The sequence below is a fragment of the Miniopterus schreibersii genome, assembly GCF_964146895.1.
Source record: "Miniopterus schreibersii genome assembly, chromosome: 1".
Lineage (NCBI taxonomy): Eukaryota > Metazoa > Chordata > Mammalia > Chiroptera > Miniopteridae > Miniopterus > Miniopterus schreibersii.
This window is the reverse complement of record NC_138101.1, coordinates 181,306,288-181,330,923: the sequence shown is the minus strand read 5'-3', so window position 1 is coordinate 181,330,923 and position 24,636 is coordinate 181,306,288. Positions and strand designations below refer to the sequence as shown.

Below are 24,636 nucleotides of genomic sequence, written 5' to 3'. Positions count from 1 at the left end.
TTTTGCTCTCACATCAATGTTTCTCTCTCTCTAAAAATTAATTTAAAAATCTTTTAAAAAATCATCTCATAAAATTATAAAATACTAACTATAACTAGGAAGAGGCTTTGTAGAGCATCCGTTCAGTTGAAATCAAATAAAACTTAGGTGTAATAAGTGGTTTAGGGCCAGTAATTACCAATAAGGCAGATCCCATCTTAATGCTTCCAGGGGAAGTTTATCAGATCCCTGATCCAGCTCCCTGCCCTTTTCCCTTGGGCTGGCCCTACCCTCCCATTCCATTTTCAGGTCCATATCTGCTTCAGGCCATAGTGTCATCCTCTGTAAGTTTCTGTTTCACCAGTACACCATTCTTCATTCTGTAAGATAGGTAAAGTAGAGGGAAGGAAAATAGCCAAGAAATGAGCTTATGAAACAAAAAGTGCCCATTCTCCAAGAGACTATGTCTCCATTTCCCATGACTCTTTTCTTTGCAGTGTCACTGTTCAGGGGGGCCCCTTGGTGTGCAGAAATAGCACACCAAGCAGTAGTGACCCATTCTTTTTCTCACCAGTCCCCCAACCTCTGTCTCTAGTGCTGCCTGGCTGGTAATAGTCATTAGAGTAGAGATGCTACTGATGGCAGCTATGCACAGCTTCCCCAATACACATACACCCTCCTTCTTTGTTGGGGACCACCATTATAAAGCAGTGGAGAAAGCACCCCAGCAAAGCCTTGGGTTAGGTCTTGGCAAGTCACCTTCTAGAGCTTCAGTTGCTTCATTAAAACTGAGACACTCATCATTCCTATAGCAAGGCACTTTTATGATAGTTATTGATGCTTAGGTGATTTTGTGAATATGTTTTATAAACCATTAAGTGTTATACAAACTCAAGGCACTGTTAGTATACTACCTTCCCCACAAGCCAGACCTATTCCACATTCCCTCTGCTCTAATAATAGGCAAATCCAGAGACAAAGTTGATCAGTGGTTCCTGGGTGATAGCTGCAAAACTCTGCCAATATATTAAAATACCACTGAACTGTATAACTTTAAGAAGATGAAATTTATAGTATGTGAATTCTACCTCAATAAAGCTGTTTTGTTTTGTTTTTTTAAATCCTCTGAGGATCCTACTGCATTCACAGAAGCTTCATGACCTATCTCACTTCCTTCATAGGCACCTTTTCCCCAGTAATGCTTTTTTTCCCCAGAACACAGAACATTTAATGAGCTGATGCAATAGGATTTTAAACATCAAACCTCTTTTTAAAACAGTATTTGAAATTGATCTGGGGGAAGTAAAGTCAGAATAGTAATATATTCACATCTTCTTATAACCATTTTACTCATAATTTCATCTCAGGAAATTATGGGTATGAAAGAACCTGGAAATAATAGAAAACTTCCTGAGATTAGATGTGCATAGATTCCCCCACCACTCCATTTTGATTGAACTGAAAAACTTAGATGATGATTTCTTTAAAATGATTAAAATTCTCAAGAAACAAAGTGTACATCATGACAGAAAACTCTCTAGTGTGCCCAGATCATTATGGTTCCTATATACCAGGGGTAGGTAGGAAAACTACTTTCTGCCAAAGGCCATTTAGATATTTATAACATCATTCTTGGGCCATACAAAATTATCAACTTAAAAATTAGCTATGAAAAAAGAGCTCCTAGAGGCTGAGATAAGTGGGGGAGTGTCATGTGGCAAAGTACTCACTGGGAGCTGACCTGTCTAGAGCTGGTTCTATGGCTTCTGGCTGTACACATCCTACACTGCAAAGGAAGAAAGCCCAGAACAGGCTGAGTTCCCCTGGTGTGACCAAGCTGGGCAAGGACCATTTGGAGGGTATGCTCTGTATGGGCATCTGAGCTTAACTGCCCTTAGAAGGAAGAAATGGTATTGCCCTCCTTGCTCAAAGAAAAGAATTGATTCAGAGCAAATCTAAACATGTTGGAGTTGCTGGGCCAACGTAGCTCGGCAGTTAAGCATCGACCTATGATCCAGGAGACCTCAGTTTGATTCCTGGTCAGGGCACATGCCCGGTTTGCGTGTTCGATCTCCAGCAGGGGGCGTGCATGAGGCAGCCGATCAATGACTCTCATTGATTTTTCTCTCTCTCTCTCTCTGTCTCCCTTACTCTCTAAAACCAATAAAGATATATTTTTAATTAATTAATTAATTAATTAATGTATGTATGTATGTATGTATGTGTTGGAGTTGGAATGAAATCTGGAAAAACAGAAACAGCTGATAGTGACAGATTAGAACATGAAACTGAGAAGCAATGTGGCAAATAATGAATTTAGTTATCCAGAAATGTTTTTATCTATTGTGCCTTCTCCTTCTCCACACAACTACTGCTCTGAGGAGGCTTTCTGAATCTCATGTCGGGGAGCACATTAAGTCTAGAAAAATATAACAACTATAACTATTTTTATATAACAGGTATACAGTATTTTCTTCTGTTCTCAAAATTCCAACTGTTATTTGTCATAATTAGGAAAAATTCAGAGATGCTAAAATCTTTAAAATTTAGCAGCTTGCAGCACCATTCCTCTTCCCAAATTAAAAACATTGAAAAGAAAACTTAATAAATTAGAAATTAATGGGCCTGGCCAGGTGTGGCTCAGTGGTTGAGCATCGACCTAGGATCCAGGAGATTGGGGTTCGATTCCTGGTCAGGGCACGTGCCCGGGTTGTGGGCTAGGCAGCCAGCCGATCAATGACTGTCTCATCATTGATGTTTCTATCTCTCTCTCTCCCCCTCCTTTCTTCTCTCTGAAATCAATAAAGATATGTCAAAAAAAAAAAAAAAAAAGAAATGCCCCTTACACTCTAAATTGCAATATATCAAATATTGAATTTTATGAGCAAACTCTTTTACATAGAAACACATTTATGTTCCTTAAGATTTTTTAAACTTATAGAAAGGATTGTAAACAGCCCAGCCCCCCCCCCCCCAATCTCTCTCTCCCATCATCATGGCTTTATCATGTCTATAGTCAGGACTTTTTATAACTCCCCATGGGACTTGTACTCAGTTCCCCTTATAACCACAGGAAAGTTCCCTCTTGAGAATATTGTTTTGCCTTGGTCTTAGTCAGGAACAGGAATGGGATGCTAGCTGGAATACAGGGCCTAGGGCAGTGGGGTGAGAATATCTCACACTGCCACGCTGCACAGCTTGTAGGCCCGTGAAAGGAGCCCTGCGCTGGACTGCTTTGCCCACCCTGGCCAAGGACCTGCTGCTGCAGGGGGTTGAGGAGGATGTGCCCATTAAGACGAGGAAACTAAAAACGCAGGAGGAGTCACCGAAGGAGAACGTGACTTGGAAACTGATGGTCCTGCGGAGGATGCTGCAGGAATGGAAGACTGCCTGGGCTCTAAGTGAGTGAAGGGGGGCATCCAGAGGTATCAGTAAGTATTTGGGGGGGAGGAGGGGCTCACCTTGGACTAGTGTTTCTCAGTCTTTGAAAATCCATCCCTCTCGTAAAACATAAAAATCTGGTTGCCTCATCAAGGTTAGACTAAACAAGAGCCTTTCACACAATGCTAGTTGACACATATCTGGACGATTTTTGCAAGGGTAGGTTTTACTTCAGTAATTTGGAAATTCATTATGTTGAGAACTCTTCACAGGCCGGGACCCTAACTTACTGACCTCTGAAACTTTATGTTCAGTAAATAATGTCAAGGGAAGAATGAAATATGCTGTCCAAGCAATGGAAATGTAATGTTTTTGTTTTTTTTTAAAAGGTAGTTGTCTATGGTATAAACAACCTCTCTCCAAAATTCATTTGTGGAGTTGGGGATATCATATATCTACTTTGTCTTCATGGATATGGGAGTAGAAGTCTGGGTGCCTGAGGCAGAGTAAGGGCCTAGCAAGGACTGTTGAAAGCTACAAAATTTGAGGACTCAAGGGCTGCTGCCTTTCAGGACATAAGAAACGGATTTAGTTAGTGCAGGAAAAAAGAGAGGTGATCTGTTTCGTAAACTGGATCAGATAAACATAAAAGGGTTGAGAAAGAGATACTAAGTAAAAGCTACTAGTAGGAGCAACTACAGATGGTGGAAGCACAAAGAGAGCAGTTAGCAATAAAATGAGGAAGACTTGAAAGCAAGGTGGAGGAGCCCTCAAAGGCAAAGGAAACTGTTGATAACTTGCCGGGTATTTTGCTAAACTTGTCTAGTTAACTCATTTACTATTCAGTCACTCAATATGGTAGGTTCTAGTATTCCCATTTTACAAATGAAAAATCTCAAGCCAGACAGGTTTAGAAACCTATCCAAGGTCACACAACTAATAACTGTGATTCCAAACCTGGTATGTGTGATAACAAGTGTCCTTAACCACTGTTTTATTGAGTATTTAAGCAGAGTAAGAAAATATAGGATGAGATGCCGGGGGAAGGAGAGGGATTTGTTTGGGAACCGAATAGAGTACATGGATCATCAGAGAAATAACTTCCCTAAGGATCCCATCTCTGGGCCCCTTTATTTTCCTGAGCTAATGTTTTGCTTGAATTGTCCTGGGGGGAGAGGGACTTCTTGTCACCTGCCTGCAGTACTTAACCTGACCAGGTGGTTCTCTTCTCATTTCCCTCCCTGCATCACAGTCATCGAGTGGCACCATGAGACAGTAGAGGGTCTGCTGCGGAGCTTGGTGGACATGCATGATGATATTCGGATCCATGCTATTGTCACATGTGCCACAGCTGCTTTAGAACGGCCCCGGACTATCAGCCAGGGGGACTCAGGTGAGAGCGAAACTGGGCTGCTTGAGAATACTATATACAGGTTTCCCCTGCTATCTGAAAGTGGAATGTTCCTATGAAACCCTTTGTAAGCCAAAGTGGCATAAAGTGAAGCATTACTGCCCACTTTCTGAAAGTTTGCATATGCCACTTCGCTTTCATGGAAGACCTACGTTAGTATGGTAATTGCTTTTCTCATAAATGCGAAAGTCCTCTTCAGATTTCTTTCAGTTAGCAAAAACAGGTACTAATACAGAATTGTAATCTACCGAGGAGCTGGTTTAACAAGACATAGGAGCCAGGTGATGGAAACTATAAATGCCATTGAAAGGATATAAAACCAACTGACACTTACCTGTTAAGCACCCTCTTGTGGATATCACCTTTTAAGTGAAGCCTGGGCTGACACTTTTTCTTTCTCTACTGCTGGTGGCATCCTAATATTATTCCTGTCCTAATACTTATCACTTTATCACTTTGTCTGTTTACTTTTCTGCCATCCCTAGCAGGCAAGGAACTCCTTAAGGGCAGAACAAATTTTAGCTCTACAAAGTTGTCAGGTTTTTAAAGTTTCATTTCACTTATATCCTGTATTGAGTCCCAGATATGGGCATTTTTCCTCCAAGTTTTCAAATTTGTTGCTTCCTCTGCTGGAAAGCTCTTCCTTTCTTCACTGGATTAATTTCTATACTTGACCTACAGTTTTCAGCTAAGGTGTCACCTCCTCTGAGGAGTCTTCCCTGCCCCACCATCCAGAGTTGGTTTGGTGTCCCTGCTATACATGTGTCCACATGTATACATTTTTTTTATTGTAACTGCTTATTTCCCGGGGTATTAAATGGGATGATATTCAGCACCTGGCATATAGAGAAAACCTTCAATAAACAGCAAAAGATATAATCTTATCCCCAAATCTTCCACATACATACAAACACCTTTGTCTTCCACCAGAAAGACTATGCCTTCCATGTGATCTTTTTCACAAGTCCTAGGTGTCTTCATCTTGATTTGTCTTGTTTCTTCCCCACACCCTCCCAAAGAAAATGATCTCATTATTTCTTGAAATAACCAATTGACTGCTATCTATCCCCCTGAAATACACATATTTTCACCTAGGCCATCCTTAACAGATGGCATAGTGGCCTGCAGTGGTAGTACAAAGGACAGATTAGAAATCCTAAAATCTCAGTCACAGGTCCAGCTTCTTGGGAAGTCAGTTAACTTCTCTGAGCTTCAAATTTCTTATCTATAAAATGAGGATAGTTGTGGACAAAAGGTTAATAAAACCTTCCCCTTCTATTTGAGAATTTGAGCTTTAATTAAATGCATACCTGTTACTCTAATAACCTTATAAGGACAGGAACTATCTTGTGTGTGTGTGTGTGTTTGGCTGTTGTCATTTTTTTAAAAAATTTATCTTTATTGTTGAAAGTATTACAAATGTCCCCTTCCCCCCCATTAATCCCCTCCACCCCCAGGCCTTCCCCATATCAATGTCTGTGTCCATAGGTTATGCATATAAGCATATGTGTTTTTTAAAATTTATCTTTATTGTTGAAAGTATTACAGATATCCTTTTTTTCCCCATTGATCCCCCCCCCCCCAGGCCTTCACCACACTATTGTCTCTGTCCATGGGTTATGCATATATGCATATAAGTTCTTTGATGAATCTCCCCCCCACCTACTCCCCCACCCCCACCTTCTCACTGAGATTCATTAGTCTGTTCCATGCTTCTATGTCTCTGGATCTATTTTGTTCTTCAGTCTATTTTGTTTATTGGATTCCACATATGAGCGAGATCATGTAAAACTGAATCAGGAAGAAACAGAAAACCTGAATAGGCCAATAACAACTGATGAAACTGAAGCAGTAATTAAAAAAACTCCCAGCAAACAAAAGCCCTGGTCTGGATGGTTTCACAGGGGAGCTTTATGTTGTAGGATTAGATAGTTAACTAAAAATTTTTCTTGCCTTTTGAGATAGGCCTGCATTGCCATGAACTTTCCTCTTAGGACTGCTTTTGCTGTGTCCCATAGATTTTGGGTTGTTGTGTGTTCATTTTCATTTGTTTCCAGGAAGGTTTTTATTTCTTTCTTGATCTTATTGAAACCCATTCATTGTTTAATAATATGCTATTTAGCCTCCATGTGTTTGAATGTTTTTGAGTATTTTTACTGTAGTTGATTTCTAATTTCATGCCCTTGTGATTTGAGATGCTTGATATCATTTCAATCTCCTTGAACTTGTAGAGACCTAATATGTGGTCTATCTTTGAGAATGACCCATGTGCACTTGAGAGGAATGTATACTCTGCAGCTTTGGGGTGACATGTCCTGTAAATATCAATTAAATCCATCTGATCTAGTGTGCCATTTAGTCACTGTTTCTGTGTTGACTTTTTGTCTGGAAGATCTATCCAGTGAAGTCAGTGGGGTGCTAAAGTCTCCAACCAAGACTGTATTGCTATTGATCTCTCCCTTAAAGTCCTTAAGGTTATTATTGATAGGTCCTTATTTATTGCCATTTTAATTCTTTATGCCTATGTTTCTCTCTCTATTTCTACGTCTAATTACAGCAATCCCTTTAACATTTCCTGCAATGCCGGTTTGGTGGTGATAAACTCCTTTAGTCTTTTTTTTTTTTTTTGGTCTGGGAAGCTCTTTATTTCACTATCTATTATGAATGATAGCCTTGCTGGATAGAGTAGTCTTGGTTTCAGATCCTTGTTTTCATTACCGTGAATACTTCATGCCATTCCCTTCTGGCCTGTAGAGTTTCTGATGAGAAGTCAGCTGACAGCCTCATGGGAGCTCCTTTGTAGGTGACAGATTGCTTTTCCTTGCTGCCTTTAATATCCTTTGTCTTGCCCGGCCGGGCCTGGCTCAGGGGTTGAGCACTGGCCTAGGATCCAGGAGATCGTGGTTCGATTCCTGGTCAGGGCACATGCCCGGGTTGCCAGTTCGGGGCCTGCAGGAGGCAGCCGATCAATGACGACTCTCTCATCATTGATGTTTCTCTCTCTCTCTCTCCCTCTCCCTTCTTCTCCCTGAAATCAATAAAGACATATTAAAAATATATATATATATATATATATATCCTTTGTCATGAATTTTTGGCATTTTAATTATGATGTGTCTGGGCATGGGCCTCTTGGGATTCTTCTTGCTTGGGACTCTCTGTGCCTCCTGAACTTGTGTGCCTTTTTCCTTGACCAGGTTAGGGAAGTTTTCTGCCATTATTTCTTCAAACACATTCTCTAACCCTTGCTTACTTTTGACCTCTTCTGGCTTTCCTATGATGTGAATAGTTACATTTCATATTGTCCCACAGTTCCCTTAGACTGTCCTGTTTTTCAATTGTTTTTTTCTTTTTGGATCTCTGACTTTTTGTACCCTGCCTTCTAATTCACTAATCTGGTCCTCAGCTTCCTCTAATCTGCTGTTTATTTCTTCCAATGTATTCTTTATTTTTGCTATGTTATCCTTAATTTCCTTCAGAGATTCAGTATCTTTTTTCATACTGTTGAGCATCCTTACAATCAGTATTCTGAACTCTATATCTGAGAGATTGTTTATCTCTGTTTCATTTAGCTCTTTTTCTGGAGACTTCTCTTGTTCATTCATTTGGGACTTGTTTTTTTACTCCCTATTTGGCTGCCTATTTGGGTTTGTTTCTATGTATTAGGTAGGCCTGCTAGGACACTCAGTTTTTTTGGAGGATCTCTGGTGCAGGCCAGTGTCAGATGCTGTTTGTGACTGGCCTTGAGTACCGTTTGGAGCTATCAACAACCCACAGCTTGAGGTCCCCTCTGTGGGGCTGGGTGTGTTTGGACAGTACACCAAAGTCTGCTTTTCCAAGGTCCGGGTCCAGAAGCAGGCCAGGCAAAGACTCAAAACACTCTGAAGTCTGCCTCTGGCTGCAGGTTGATTAATCTGATTCTCTTAATGAGCCTCAGGTTATAGAAACTCCAGGGGGGTAGGGCGAGAGGTTTTCCGGCAGGATGGGGCAATTGCCTTCCCCTCAGGCAAAAGTTGCTTGGAAGGTAAATGTCTGCCTCTGCAGTATGGGGGAATGACTCAGCACAGGAATCCAGAGCCTACAACTCTAGATTCTCCTCACACAGCTCCAGTCCACTCTGCCCGCCCCCCCCCCCCCCCCCCCCCCGCTGGAGCCCAAGGTGAGTGGCTGCACATGAAATTCTGTGTGTTGGCTCTTTAAGAGGGTGCCTGTATTTCGAGCCATCTCTTCCTGGCAGACAGAAAGACAGAAATCCAACTGTTTTTCACAGCCAGATGTTATGTGGGCCCCTTTTTCAGTTCTGGTGCTCTTGGCTGGGAAGCCCAGTCTGGGGCTTAGGCCCCAGAGTCCTCAGTGGGAACCCCCACAACTGAGATATCCCTCTGGACCTTCAGCTACTGCCTGTGAGAGCCCAGCCAGCCCTCTTGCACCTCTGCACTTCCTACCAGTCTCTTTGCAGTCTCCACTTTTCCTCCTGGGTTATGAGGGTGCTCTCCAGTTTGTCTTCAGTTGCAGTTGATTATTCAGAATGGTTTTTCTATATTTTAGTTGTAATTCCAGTTTGGTCCTGGGAGAGTGTCAGTATAGCTTCCACTCAGTCTGTAACCATCTTTAATCTCAGCATATAAGTTCTTTGATTAATCTCTCTCCACCCACTCCCTCACCCCCACCTTCCCTCTGAGATTCCTCAGTCTGTTCCATGCTTTTATGTCTCTGGGGAACTATCTTTATAGGCAACATTGCTTATGATAAAAATGAGCCCTGATTGATTAATTACATTTGGACTTGGAAGAACTATAAATGAAATGTAAATATCCCAAGGGGCGTCATCCTTTAGGCTTCCATAAATGTTGTGACTTATGTAACAGTATGCCCTTTAGGGACACTAAGATTATATCTATGGAGCTGTTATAAGAGATACTAACTCCTGTGAAACATAAGACTTGTACCCAGAGTGGATTTCATGCTTCTGAGCTGTCCCTAGAAGGCTCTGGGGAATGCTATTCAAACCACCTCAAGAACTCTGGCCAAAAGGAGTGCCCAAGGCTGCCCTGTTGGCAAACTGTGCTCCCATCCTATATCCTTCCAAAGACTGGTACCATGTGTGGCCTATGATAGTCTTATGAGTCTGACTGTTTAGTTAAATCAAGATTCCTGAAATACACATATTTCAGGTGAGGTCTGCAGTAATACCTGCCTTGCCTACTTTAATGAAGGTTGGAAGAATGAATGAGATGAATATGAAAACACTAAACGGCAAAGCACTACCTAAATGTAATTGCTATTATTATTAAAAATATAAAAACACAAAATGTAATGTAAAAATTAAAAAATATATAGGGTAAATAGGTTGATTTTCATCACTAAAACTAATGGTGAAAGTCATCAGAGCCTAGCTGGAAACATTCCTCTTTGGCTTGAACTGAACATAGCTTCTTCAAGACCAGATGACAAAGAACTGGGAACTGGCATACCCAGCACAGAAGTGAGCCATAAAATCCTGCCCATTGTAGGGGGCCAACTAAACTCTAATTATATTACGCAGAAGTAAGCACCTGCAACTGAGATGAGGTTGGCCACCATGTATGTGGCCATGGAAAGGGAGCTGTGTTTCAGAGAAAAGCAAAGGGGCTAGCACTCTCTTCTCTAGCTCTCTTTTGATCACAGACAAGGAGACTGTGGGAGTCCCATCAATCCAGGACTTGCCAGAGGTTCTACGGCCTGCTCTGGAGGCTGCTCTTTGTGACAAGAATTTCAACGTGCAGATGGCAGCTGCGATATGCCAATATGCTATACAGTCACATAATCCCCTTGCCCGGAACATCATGCAGACTGCCCTTTTGAATGGTGAGTAACTCCCCGTTTCTTCTGACCTGGGAATATAGGGTAAAGAAGAGATATCTTATCATCATCTTCTAATATTTTCCTCTCCACTGTCATGCTCTGTGATGTCTACTGTATTGGGTTTGAGTTTATCTTAGAGAAAAATTAGTTCTTTCTAGGCACTTTGACAAAAGTTACACTGCCACCTAGTGGTACCTGGGCTGTTTCATAGATACATTTGAGGAGAAACCATGCCCTTTCACACAACTGGCTTTTGTTTGAATTGAAAATATGATATAATAGCCTTAGCGGGTTTGGCTTAGTGGTTAGAGCATCAGCCTGCAGACTGAAGGGTCCCGGGTTCTATTCTGGCCAAGGGCATGTACCTCATTGCAGGCTCAATCCCTGGTCCCCCGAGATGTTTCTCTCTCTCCCCACCTTCCACTCTCTGAAAAGCAATGGAAAAAATATCCTTGGGTGAAGATTTAAAAAAAAATGATGTAACAATATTAAAGAATACTTTCTGAAAATTAAAAAACTCACCACTTGAACACATCATGCTTCCATTTTTGCACATTAACTTATAGGCATTGTCCACATAAATTGTTGGAGTAATATAAGCAAAAAGGTCAAGTGATATGCCCAAGGTACCTAACTGCTCAGAGAGATGCCTGTTCCTTGTCCGGGGGTGGAGACAGACAAGGACAACTGGCAGAATGGTTTGGCCTACTGTATATAGACACTCAACAACTTGATTCATCTGTCTTAAAAGAAAGTCTCCACTCCAGACTTCCCAATCTCTAAGGGGAGGAACAACTGTATCTCTCAGCTAGGCCAGAAGTGCCTTATTGATGTTACCTAACAATAGCCTTTTAGGATTTAACTTTTCAGGTTAAGATTTTCAGTCTATATTTAAAACCTTGATATAACTCATTTAAATATTGTTTAAATATGGGATTGGATTCTAGATTGAGAGGGGCACAGGGAAGTCAGGTATCAGGTAGGTAGCAGCCTTGGGTACCAACGCAAAGGCTGTTCTCTCTGCAGGGGAAACAGGTCACCTATCTGGACTACTTTTTTCACCCCTCTGTGGCAGGTAATAACGTGGACAGCTGGGCTGCAGCTCAGTGCTTGGCTGTGGAGGGTACAGCCTCTTACTCTGTGATTAAGAGGATCCTTCATCAGCTGTTTAACAAGAAGAATGAGAAAACTGAACAGCAGGTTTACATGCTCCTGAGCCATCTCAGTGGGAAGACGGTACGTGTCCATTACAGGGTCAGAAAAAGAAACCAAGTTTTAGGGAACAACTGGGTCTTTGAGATCAGTGCATGTAAAGAACTGAAAATGCAGGCAGTTGGGTAGGATGATCTCAAGCATAGGTAAAACTGGACTCAGTGTGGTTGCACTGGGGTGTGGTTGCACTGAGGTGTATACAGGGAAAAGTGACAACAGCTGGCTTAGAGAAAGGTGAGAGAAGAGGCTGCAGATGGTTTCTGTCTATGCAAGAGTTGTAACATGTAGAATTACTTCCGCTAGAAACTGACCTTTGAGAACTACACAGGCTTACAATTCTGTTTACTTTCAGCAGAAATGCAAAACACAAAGATTGAAGCATATAAAAATCATTTTAGGGGTAAAGATAGATAAAGGCAAGAAAAGCGATGCCCTGGCCTGGTAGCTCAGTTGGTTGGAGCATTGTCCTAATACATCAAAGTTGAGGGTGCTAGCCCTGTTTGGGGTACATACAGGAATCAACCAGTGAGTGCATAAATAGGTAGAAGAAGTCAATGTTTCTCTCTCTCTAAAATAAAAAAAAGAAAGAAAAAGCCCCAGGAGTTTTCTCTTCAGATTACAAAATCTGTATTTTGTTCCCTGATTCATGCTCCCAGAAGTCAGTTGACTTAGATCAGCGATTTTCAATTTTTATTTAATTAATTAATTAATTAATTAAAATATATTTTTATTGATTTTAGAGAGAGGAAGGGAGAGGAAGAAACAGAGGTAGAAACATCAATGATGAGAGAGTCATTGATTGGCTGCCTAGCCCGCAACCAGGGCATGTGCCCTGACCGGGAATCGAACCCCAATCTCCTGGATCCTAGGTCAATGCTCAACCGCTGAGCCACGCCCGGCTGGGCACAATTTTTATTTTTTTAATCTTCACCTGAGGATATTTTTTTTATTGATTTTAGGGAGAGGAAGGGGGCGGGGGGAGAGAGAAATATTGATCAGTTGCTTTCCTGTACATGCCCGAACCATGGATCGAACCTGCAAACTATGTATGTGCCCAACCAGGAATCCAACTCGAACCTGGAATCTTTTGGTGTTTGGGATGATGCTCTAATCTACCGAGCCACCTGGCCAGAGCTGCCCCAAGAATTTTTAAAACGTGTAATACCTATTTAGTCAGGGCACTGACCTCTTTTCCCTTAGATAGTCAAATAAAGAAATGACGATAGCCAACACAACAATAGCTGTCTGGTGTGAATGAATCAAAACTATACTTTTTTTTTTTTTTTTGTCAGATCACAAAAAATATATTCTTGGGTGTGCCACAGAATTTTAGTAATTAGTTTATGAGTGCCATGAGATGAAAAAGGTTGGAAATCACTGGGTTAGATGGAAGAATGCTCCATATTTTATAAACCCATTCCTTGCTAGGGATGGGCACCTCATGTACTTGTGACATTAATTATGCTGGATGCCACGTTAGGATGGAAGTTCTTCGAGGTCCTAGTACTTATAAAGATGATCATGCATAGCCATAAAGTCATCCATTTCCTCAGACCCTGACACACACCATGCTTGCTGTGGAGCTGAACAGCCATCAATGGAAGGACAGGATTATAGCCTGCCAGGCTCTCTCGCGGATCAGTGGAAATGTCTGTTTGGTAAGTGTTGTCTTTCTGTTTCCAGGGCAGAAAGTCTAGAGCCCTTCTACCTTTTCCTGCTATCTAGTATCCCATTCTTACCAAACAGATCTCTGTCCTCACATTGCTACCTTTTATTGACTGATTGACTGATCTTAGAGAGAGAGGAAGGTACAGAGAGATACCGAGAGAGAGAGAAAGTGAGAGGTTGATTTATTATTCCATTTATTTATGCATTTATTGGTTGATTCTTATATGTGCCCTGACTGGGGATCCAACCCACAACGTTGGCATATCTGGACAATGCTCTAACCAACTGAGCTACCTGGCCAGGTCTCACATTGCTATCTTTTACTCCTAACCCAGAATTATCTTCAAATGTCGACATGTCTTTCTGTGACTTAAGCCCACTGCTTCTCAGCTTGGTGGCAGTCCATAAACTGTTTATAACCCACCCACAATGACATAAGCAAAACATAAATGTCCAAAAGAGTTTAAAAACTTTTATAGTTGGGTAGTTGCCGGGTAGCTCAGTTGGTTAGCGCATCGTCCAGATACGCCAAGGCTGTGGGTTTGATCCCAGGTCAGGGCACATACAAAAATCAACCAATGAATGCGTAAGTGGGACAACAAAATCGATATCTGTCTCTCTCTCTTCCTTCCTCTCTCTCTCTCAAATTGATTTACCTCAATGTCAGTGTACTACATAAGTATCAGTCAATGACATTTGCCCACTCAAATACTGGTCTTTTGTCACAGATGGTTTAGGAAGCACAGACTTAAATTACCCAACAACCCAACTACAATAGTGCCTATGCTGGCTTTCCCTGACTGTTCAGCACACACCTAGGAGGTATAAAACACAGTCCCTACTTTCAAAAACGCATTGTAGTTGTAATAACAAGACTCACACACACAAATGATTTAAGAACAAGCAATAAATGTAAGGTGCTCTTAAAACTTTTCAGAGAGAGAGAGACTAGTATGGGCTGAACTTATCAGTTAAAGTTCTGTGAAGGAGTCTGGGACAGCTGAGCAAGACTTGGATAGAAATGAAGTGGGACTTACGGCATGGAAACCTTGAGCATAATTTAGGCTTTCACCGAACTTTCTTCTTGCCATTATTTTTTAATCATCTTCAGGTATCCAAATGGGATTTTTTCCTTCTTCCTATGTCTCCTTATATCTTTTCTTATAACACTGAGCACCTCCAAAATGGCCCAGAACATTCCCATTCCCATGAGACATGAACACCCTCCCCTCTTTGATCCCCACATTTGATGTGGAAAGCACAAAAATCTGGCCATTCAGTATAATCACCTGAAGATGTTTTAGTCTGAGTTAATTCTGCTTCAACTGCTATAGTACCCTACTGCTAAAGCCCTGAACCAGGAGCACAGACATCACCTGGGAGCTTGTTAGAAGAGCAAAATCTCACCTCAGGTCAACTCAATCAGAACCTGAATTTTTTTTTTTTAATCCTTACCTGAGGACATTTTTTCCACTGCTTTTCAGACAGAGTGGAAGGGGGTGGGGAGAGAAACATTGATGTGAGAGAGACACATCGATTGGTTGTCTCCCGCACGCACCCCAGCCGGCAACTGGGCATCGGGGATCAGATGGAGCCTGCAACCAAGGCATGTGCCCTTGGCCCGAATCAAACCTGGGACCCTTCAGTCCTCGGGCTGATGCTCTAACCACTGAGTAAAGCCAGGAGGGCAGAATCTGCATTTTAACAGTATCATTTTAATATCCGATTCATTTGCGCATTCATCACCTTAGCAGTTGTCACTCAGGATTAAAAGTAAAAAGACATGCAGAGCAAGCAGGGGACAGGGTAAAGATGAGAACTTTACATCAGATTGTTGGAATTAAGAAAGGCAGTATGTCCATCAGTTCACCCAGTCAGTAAGCAAGCAATTTCTGACTACGCCCTACATTCTAGGCACCATGCTAGCACTGGGGATGCAAAGATATTATGTCTTCACTTGATTATAAATAGCTGTAACAGAAGCAGTTTTAAGATATTATGGGGTTTTCCTATGCTTAGAGGAGAGTTCACTGAGGAGATGCCTTTTGAGCTAAATCATTAAAGCAGAGTAGGAAATCATCAGATACCAGGTAGGGGTAAAACAGGGAGATGTTTCTGGCAGGGAGAACAGCTAGGACATATTCACACAATCGTTAACTACAACTGTAATAATCTTTGTCCCTTCCCCTGTGAGAGAAGTATCAATATATGGGTAGCCAACTGTCCTGGTTTGTCTAGGACATAGCAGTTTTAGTACTAAACCCAGGAAAGTACCAGGCAAAATGGTCACCCTATTTATGTGTCACCTTCAAATTTTGTCTCTCAAAGACAGATTACATTGGCCCCAACATAGCATAGTAGTTTAAAGCATGAGCTTGGAAAACAGACCTGGGTTGAGTTCTGGCTCCAACACTCAACTTGTGAACATTGGGCAAGTAAATCTAAGCCTGCATTTTGTCATCTGTAAATGGTAATATCTGCCTCACTGGTTTGTTTGAGGATAAACTGATGGATAAAAATTGCTAGCACAATGTCAAGTACAAAATTGATGTTCAATGAATGGTAGCTAATTATTCACCTATTTATAGGATATAAAACATAAGTTGATCCAGCTGATGTGGAATGACTGGAATAAGGAAGTCAGACAAGCAGCTGCCAAAGCTCTGGGGCAAATGAGCCTTGGGAAAGAAGTGCATGACACGATCAGGTAAACCTAGCCAAGGTGGAGAGACATTTCTATTCTTAAGTGTCAAGGAGGGGCCCTGGGATGCAGCCAGCCAGCCTTTGTGGAGCTGCTCTGTATGCTCAGCATTGTACTAGGTTCCATTGCAGGATTATTTTTTAAAAATAAAACAAAAAATTAACAGTCCCTGTAGAAACTAACAATGTGGCTAAGAAAAGAATCATTAATTAAGCATTTCCACTATGTGTTATGCACTGTTTTGGATGATTGAAAGAGTTTGAAAATAAGACATGATTTTGATTATACAGGCAAGATACACAAATACCTACTAAGGTCAAATTTCATGGAGGTTGGATAAGACTACAAAGGCAGAGAAAAGGAAAGATATTCCAGGCTGGGAGCCAAATGTAGAAATAAGCATGGCACACGTGAAGGCAGTGAAGAGAACTGTAGCAACCGAAAGGTGCATGTTTGAAAGTTTTTTATTTAGTCATTCAGCATACTTTAGTGCCTAGCACATGCTAGGTAATAGGGATTCAAGTAAATAAGACAACTGAGTTTCTACCCAGTGAAACTTAACCTAATGGGGATAAGGCTGACTAGGAAAGAACCTACAGAGGTTGGATTTTATCCTAAGGGCACTGGCGGGGGGGGGAAGCACCAAAAGTTTAAGAAGGGAAAATAAAAGTACCTGTTCTTTACAGAGTCAAACTGGGTAAAGGAAATTCCCGAGAGAAGGTGGAAGCCCTGTCCCTGATTGGTGGGCTCAAGCTCATGACTGCCAAGCTTCTCCCAAGCTTCCTAAACTGCTTCTCTGATGACTTCGTGGCAGTTCGGCGAGCAGCCTGTTTAGCAGCAGGTGCCCTGCAGATCCGTAATAAAATGGTTAGTCAAGGAAACATGATTCCATCTTACCTGATCAACTGGAAGAGAGCACTACCCTGAGCTTCCCTTGTTGTGCATAGTACACTCACCATTCTGTGGGGACACAGAATGACAGATCAGAACTAGGAAAGTGAAGGGGGTACATAGGCCACATCAATCAATTAGAACCACATTTAGCTCCCAGCCAGCCCAGACTTCACTCTATACCACATCCTTAAATCCTATTCTCACCGCTTTAGGATCAGCTCCAGTGAATGAAGTTGTAATCCCATGTTATTAGAAAACCTGATGGAGGTATTCAAAAGAAGCCTGTATGACCATACAGATCTGTGAGCTGAGAAAATAATTTTACAGATATGAGATAATTCAGCTAATATATTCTGTGTGCAGAGTATTACTTCAGGATCCAGCTTATTTGTCACTAGAATTGATATGTCATTTTTCAGTTATAGTACATTTTAGAGACAAGAGGGGTCCCTTTCTCTGGTTCATTCTTGCTCTGGTCTTCTCCACTCATCATTGCCTTCTATCCATCCCAGATCTTTTTGTTTCTCATTCCAGGTTCTTGAATGCCTCCTGAATCTGACACAGAGAGATCCTTACTGGAAAATCAAGGCCTTTGCCATTCGAGGTATGACAGAAAGAGTGGCCCCAGCTCCTCAACCTCAAATATGCTAGTACAAATGATCCCCAGAATTTCCCTAGGAATGGTGGAGTGCAGGGGAGGGGATGATCACACCTGCTCAGAAGTTCCTTGCCTGAGAAATCAGATTATTTTCTGCTTTTAAATTTTTAGTTAAGGATCCTGAGTCTAGGTCAATGTCAGACTTGTTAAGGCAAAGGGCTGACAGTCCCTGACAAATGAATTAGGGATGAGTTCCAAGTAGGTAACCACTGTCGGAAACACTTGCTTTCTCTGGAGGTTTCAACTATAGGACTCTCTAAAAGTCAGACCACATTCAAAATTGCTACAGACGTAAAACCCTGCCCTCAAGATTTCCTATTTCTTTTTAAGGATCTTTTGCATTGCTTCTCTCTGACAGCCTTTGGCAGGTCCTTAGCAGAATCTGCCCTAGGTAAACCTGTGAAGTTATTGTGGCTCCTTTCCTCATCACTCTGCCTTGACTAGGCTAGTTTTCTGAGTTATCTGTCCCATATCTCATCCCTACATTTACAATAGGTAAATTAGTGTATTCTCATATCCTAATAGGCAAGGATGGGATGGAACACCCTTCCTGGGAATCCTTTGGAGATAATGTCCTACTAAAACCCATCTCTGAAATTCTAATGGTGATTACCATCCAAAAGGGAAGATACAAACAAAACACTTAGTTTAGCATTTGCAATAATTAATATAGCAGGTGGCTGCCTACACATTATTTATTATTAAGACCATTTCTGGATGTTACGATATAACCAGGTTAGTCTTAAGTGACAGTGGAACATGCTGCCGTCTAATCTCTGCAGCTTTGGGACAGATTGGCGAAGTGAGTCCCCAGCTGACAGACCTCCTGCTCTGGGTTATACACTATGAAGCGTCACCAGGTCTACGACTAGAAGCTTGTCGTAGCATCCTAGCCCTCAAACTTCAAGGGGACCGGGTCAGGAACACCTTCCTAGATGTGCTGCTCCTAGAAAACCATGATGCTGTTCTAAAGTAAGCACTAAACCTGTTTCCTTCCACTACTCCTTGTACTGCCAACTCTCCCATCCTTGTTAACAGAATAATATATCCTTGCCTTTCCAGGCTGCCTAATGGCTGTAAAAGCACAGGTTCACCTAAGTTATTCATTTATTCAACTAACATGTATCAAAATTGCCTACTGTGACGACAGGCTTTAGAGCGAAAGAGTCTAGGATTTGAATACAAGTTCAGGCCTGCACTAGCTATGTGAGCCTGGGTAAATTAAACTCTCAGAGCCCCCCCTTTTTTGGTTTCATATATCAAATGCAGAGAGTCTTTCTTATCGGTTTGTGGTGATGATTAATGACATGACGTGTTTAGTAACTGTCATAAAGGCGTTCAATAAATAGTAGTTATTAGTACCTTCAAATATATCATCTCAAAAACTACACAACATCCCTAATAAGTTAAACATTATACCACTTGCAAATAAGGTGCAGCAAAGCCACATAGTTAGGATTGGAATTTAGGATTCTTATCTGACTCCAAGTCCTATATTTTCCACCCCCATGCTTTTTTTTAAGGATAGGAACAATTAAGAAGTCCTTCTTATCTTTTAGGGAAATTCTCCAGGCAATGAAGATACTCAAGTTAGAAAGTGGAGGAGACCAAGAAATGCTTCAGGAGGTCAAGAAGAGGGTAAATAAGTGTAAGCTGTGTTTTCAAGGGAAAATTCAGGGCTTGCAAGAGTTCTTCAGACCCTTTTTGCCCCTAAGCATGTATATATATCCTTTTGCCCATCATGGAAATACTTTCTACAATCCTAGAAAGATACCATATCATTTGAAGACACAAAACATCTGTGCAAGATAGGATTTATAAGATCCTCTTTAAAAAAAGACAAAACAAGTATCTTATCAAGTAGCCCTCAAAATCAGGGTTTGTTGTTGTTTCTAAAATAGTTTCCTTCCCTTCACATTTTCTTCTTACCATCCCCTAAACCCAAGTTCTTTCTTTTTTGCAGATAGGCATAATGAAGGAATGAGGGACTGGAGATGGCCTATAATTTGCAAAACCAACCTCACACCAAGCAAGCATTTCTTAGCAGATTCCTTTCATCATGCCCAAAAGGCTAAAGTTAATTTTTCATTAATGGGGGTAAAAATGTCCTACCAATATCACGAGAACAACGCTCTCGGGAATTTATGTACCACTTAATACTAATAAGCATGATGCAATAAGTTACTTTACTAATGCTTTTTGATGATCTGCAGCCTAGTGCAGTTGTTTTCTTTTTTTCTTTTTAGAGAGGGAGAGGGGTAGATAGAAACATCGATGAGAGAGAAACATGGATCAGCTGCCTCAGGCATGCCCCCTACTGGGGATCAAGTCCATAACCCGGGCATGTGCTCTGAATCGAAGTGGTGAACTCTTGGTTCATGGGCTGACGTGCAACCACAGAACCACACCGGCCTGGCTGTTGTTTTTTTCAATATCGTTTGTTCTGATCTAGATTCAAACACTAAGCCAAAAGGACTTGCTGACGCAGAAAATATTCAAGATCGAGACAGTCATAAAAAAAGTGAAGGAGGAAGCAAAACATATTTACTTGCAACCCAAAGAGGGGCAAAAACGACTGAAACTCCATACTTTTCTCCAAGAAGCTTTTTGTGGTAGGTTTTCCAGGGGTGAGTCCTATGCTTTTAACAAGCCTTTTCTAGGATCTGGATGTTTTGGGACTTTGTTGCGAGCTCTGTAGGTTGAGAGCCAGGAAAGGCTACCTACCTCCTTTCTTTCTTGGGCATCTTCTCAGTCCTTCTGTTATATTTCTCCTACCCTCCCCACCCCCAGCTTTTATTTTCTGTTTTATCCCTTAAAAAAATGAATGAGGGAGCTCTACTTGAAATGATTTGAAAGTTAGGTAAAAAAAGTGACATATTAGAAAAACAAGTATAAAACAAAACAAAAACTACTGTAAAGCACCCTAAAAAATCCTTGTAGGCTTAACCTTTAATAATGGTTGCCTCTGGAAAGTGGGGTTTGAGGGAGAGCTATCATTTTCAACTTATATACATCTACAGTTTGGCAACTTTAAAAGAAAGGCTTGCCCGAGGGGTGTAGCTCAGTGGTTTGAGTGTTGACCTACGAACCAGGAGGTCATGGTTCCATTTTCGGACAGGGCACATGCCCAGGTTTCAGGCTAGATCGCCAGTGGTGGGTGTGCAGGAGGCAGCTGATCAATGACTCTCTCTCATCATTGATGTTTCTATCTCTCTCTCCCTCTCCCTTCCTCTCTGAAATCAATAAAAAAGCATATTAAATAAAACTTTATAAAGTTCTCAGCCGTATATAACTGAACTTATCACTTATGGTGATAGGATCTTAAAAGTTCCAGATACAACCTAAATGATGAGGTGCAGACATCAAGCTGGACCAATATATACTTACAAAATCTGTGTGCCCAGGTGTAGCAGCAGCCTCAGGTCATTCAGCCAGCTGCCTACCAGCTACCACCCCAAACCCAGGTCTTCTGGTTCCAAGTCCAGTGCTCTCTCTGGTACACCAGGCTCTTTTCCACCAACCATGAGAATATTCACTTGCCAGATATGGGGAAGTTTCTTCCAACTGCCAGAAAAAAATGAGAATGGAAAGTAACTTGAACACCAGCCTTCCCTTGTGGCGAACTCGCTACAAGCTGGTTTACCAAGGCCTATGATAACATAACTAGAAGACAGTGCCAGCCACTGATGATGCAAGCAAGCACTGAGCAAAAACATAACATACTCTTAAAAACATATCATAACTTTTCTAACAGGATTGTACTGTTTGGGGTTCAAGTAGCATGATTAAAATCAATAAATTACCCCCAAAGTTATAGAATTGGCCCCAATCCTACAACTACCAGAGTTACCTTTCACTTCAGCCATTACAGATTTTCCCCATCTTCCTCCCCACTCTCCCACGTTCCTCCAAACCATCACACATAGTAATCTAGCCTTAGAAAAGGGAAACATTCTTTGGCACTTTAATAACTTTTCTAACATTCTTACAAACTTACAATAACAAACAGGATACTGACCCCAACCCTCCCCCAAAACCAATGAATGAGAACTCAAATTAAGGATGCAAACAAATTCCAAATAAAACTTCTAATGTCTCAAGCAGAATGACACACAGCAAGTGTTACACAGTACACTGAAGCCTGAGGGTGATGAAGTTGGTACTCTGAAATAATCAGGGATCAAGGTTACTTCTGTAGAAATAGCTTTCTTTTTCCACCTCCAACTTCTGCTTTTACTTGTGTGCCTAGATGAGGTGGCAGTTCCTAGAAGACCGTCTGAGTTTTTTGACATTGAAGCAGTCATAAAGGTAAATGTGAGCAAACTGACGGTTATCAAGGTAAGAACAGCCTCCCCCCCCCCAAAAAAAAAGGTGGTGGTGGTGGTAGGAATCATCACTACTGCCTTGTTTCCAGCAATCAACAAGAAACTTGTTCAGGTAAGAGGTATCTTGGTGAGCAGCAACCCCTTATCAAATAACATGGTTGCCAAAGAAAGCTGGTCCTCCACACTGTCACAGGGCAGGTCCCCTACTCTCACAAACTCTGGGTAAGAGCGGAGCAAGAGTTCCATGGCATCAGCTTGCTGGGGTAATATCTCCAAGCACTTGGGTTCTTCCAGATGATAAACACGAGAGTTCTCCACTGTATAATAGAGAAATAAATGGCCTCCCTCACCCACCAGCCGAGCTATCCCATCCTGAAGCATGTGCACTTCTGTTTCTGTTGTCAACTGGGCTCCCACGTTTACAGGTTCTCCAGCCTCCCAGCGAATTGGGAGCCCATAAACACTTAGTGCCCTCTCCCTATCTGACAACACGGGAGGCAGAGAATCGTGGATAAAGTCTTTGGCTCGCTGGTCAGCCACAGCATCGACAGGAGCGAAGTGTCCCAAGCGGGCAACCAAGACCCGCACCTTCTCCATGAAAGCAGTTCTTCGAGGATCCTTAGAATCCGAATGCTGGGCTCCCATGTAATCCATGAAGTCTCGGGGCAGGCCCCTACGGAACTCCACATTTTCTTCCATTGCAGCCTGCACTGCCAGAGGCAGTACGGCCTCCAGGAAGTCACCCCAGGTATTGCGCTGGTACGTGGACAAGGTGAGGTGCAGAGAGTGCACTCCATCCTGGCATTCGGCTTGATGAATGAAGCCCCGAGGAAAATAGAGCAAATCTCCAGGTTCCAGCACTGCCTGCAGCACCGGCTCACCAAGGTCGTCCTGGCTGAAGTTGGGGCTGGATGTCAGGGCCAGTTCCTCAGTTGGGACCCGGGGTCGGTAGACACGCCAGAGTTTCCTTCCTTCCAGCTGCAACACAAAAGCCTCGATGTCGTCGTAGTGAGGAGCAAAGCCCTGCGAATTGGGGGGCGTGAGGTAAGCGTTGGAGCCCGCCATACTTCCAAACTGCTCCTGGAGCACAGCCAAAAACTGCCACACGGTGGTCGAGAAAGCCTGCGGACAAAGGAGGCGCAAGGAGCAGCCCGCCTGGTACAGGGACCACGCAGCGGCAGGCAGGGCGCGCCCGGGTGGATTCAAGGTCTCGCGCCGCCCATTGATGTAGCGCGCGGCGTCCAGATGCTGCCCGAACTGCACCTCCTCGTTGCGCAGCATGGAGTCCAAATCGGCAGTAGAAAAGAGACCCTGATAGTAGGTGTGATCCTGCCGCCGTACCAGTACCGCCTCCCGCTCCCACAGGCGCCGGTAGAAGTGATCGGGTGGCATGGGCGCAATAAGCCATTCGAAGAGGCGTGCCGCCCGCCGCCGGCTGCTGGGGATGCGGTTAAGCTCCGCCAAGACGCGCTGCAACGGAGAATCCCAGGCTAGCTCCCCGCCCGTGCTGTCTACGAGCGGCCCCGACAGCGTCGCTGGGGCCGCGGAAGGGGTCGCGGCCGCCAAGTGCTGGGCAGAGCACAGCAAAGCCGAGGTGTCCACCACGCGGGCCGGTGCGGCGGGTACCTCCACCAGGCGCGCCGACGGGGTTTGCAGGGAGTGGGCCGCGGGCGGGGCCTCCAGCAGCTCTGCAGGCCCCAGGTGGCCGTTCGGCTCTCGCCCGGCCGCATCCGAGGTGGCCGCAGCCCCTCCAGGAAGCGGGTCCCGGGGATAGTCCACTGTCGATTCCACCCTCGAGTCCTCCGAGTCCTCGCTTGGCAGCGTCTGGGCCCTCAATGCCGCCATGCGGGATACAGCGCTTCTCCTCAGCTGCCTTCGGATTTTCCTGGGCCTCATGGGCAAGACCAGCACCGACCCGCTGTGTGACTGTGGCTGGCGCCGGCGTCTCAACCGCCCACGCCTCAGCAAACCTGGGCTTACCCCGAGCCCGTCCATGATCGGACCCTCCTCCCAGCAGGGCCGGAGCCGGCGAGAAAGACGCTCGCGCAGACGCCGCCGCGGTGTACTGTGGGAAGGGGGAGGGCCTCCGGCCGCCGGGGATTGGCCACGCCCATCAGTCTTCCAGCTCCGCCCCCCGCTCCTTCCGCTCGCCGTAGGAGCACACGGTACCTTGATTTCTTTATTTTATAATTCTATAATACATTAACTATTTATTATATTTGTGTGCTCACCACCCCAAGTCAAGTCTCCTTCCATCTCCATTTAGGCCCCCTTATTCTCTTCTACCTCCACCCCCCCTTTTCCTCTGGTTATCACCATACCGTTATCTGTCAATGAGGGGTTTTGTTTTGCTTTGTTTTGTTTTTGTTTGATCCCTTTTTCACCCAGCCCCCCAACCCTTTCTCTCTGACAGCTGTTAGTCTGTTCTCTGTCTCTGTGAGTCTGTTTCTGTTTTGTTAATTTTGTTCATTAGACTCCCCATATAAATGAAATCATATGGTATTTGTCTTTTTCTGACTGGCTTATTTCATTTAGCAAAAGGGTACCTTAATTGAAATGAGTG

At 43.1% G+C, this 24,636-nt stretch overlaps 2 protein-coding genes across 4 annotated transcripts in view; one reads left to right on the top strand and one right to left on the bottom strand.

The window, feature by feature from the left end:
• The window catches only part of HEATR4 (HEAT repeat containing 4), a 51,116-nt gene extending 28,733 nt beyond the window's left edge, over positions 1 to 22,383 (top strand). For all 3 annotated transcript variants that reach the window (XM_081121872.1, XM_081121874.1, XM_081121873.1), the window contains 12 exons: positions 3,177 to 3,380; positions 4,613 to 4,753; positions 10,439 to 10,618; positions 11,691 to 11,851; positions 13,381 to 13,485; positions 16,084 to 16,202; positions 16,883 to 17,063; positions 17,625 to 17,694; positions 18,531 to 18,720; positions 19,308 to 19,386; positions 20,201 to 20,375; positions 21,998 to 22,383. In XM_081121872.1, the coding sequence (XP_080977998.1) occupies positions 3,177 to 3,380; positions 4,613 to 4,753; positions 10,439 to 10,618; positions 11,691 to 11,851; positions 13,381 to 13,485; positions 16,084 to 16,202; positions 16,883 to 17,063; positions 17,625 to 17,694; positions 18,531 to 18,720; positions 19,308 to 19,386; positions 20,201 to 20,375; positions 21,998 to 22,299 (1,907 nt within the window). In that variant the 3' untranslated portion in view covers positions 22,300 to 22,383. The remainder of the gene's footprint in view (positions 1 to 3,176; positions 3,381 to 4,612; positions 4,754 to 10,438; positions 10,619 to 11,690; positions 11,852 to 13,380; positions 13,486 to 16,083; positions 16,203 to 16,882; positions 17,064 to 17,624; positions 17,695 to 18,530; positions 18,721 to 19,307; positions 19,387 to 20,200; positions 20,376 to 21,997) is intronic.
• RIOX1 (ribosomal oxygenase 1) lies at positions 22,324 to 24,068 on the bottom strand (the record flags this gene model as incomplete). The annotated part of the gene is made up of 2 exons (XM_081127508.1): positions 22,324 to 22,331; positions 22,424 to 24,068. 2 exons carry the CDS (start codon positions 24,066 to 24,068, stop codon positions 22,324 to 22,326), a joined length of 1,653 nt encoding a protein of 550 aa, XP_080983634.1.
• Positions 24,069 to 24,636: the final 568 nt, after the last annotated feature.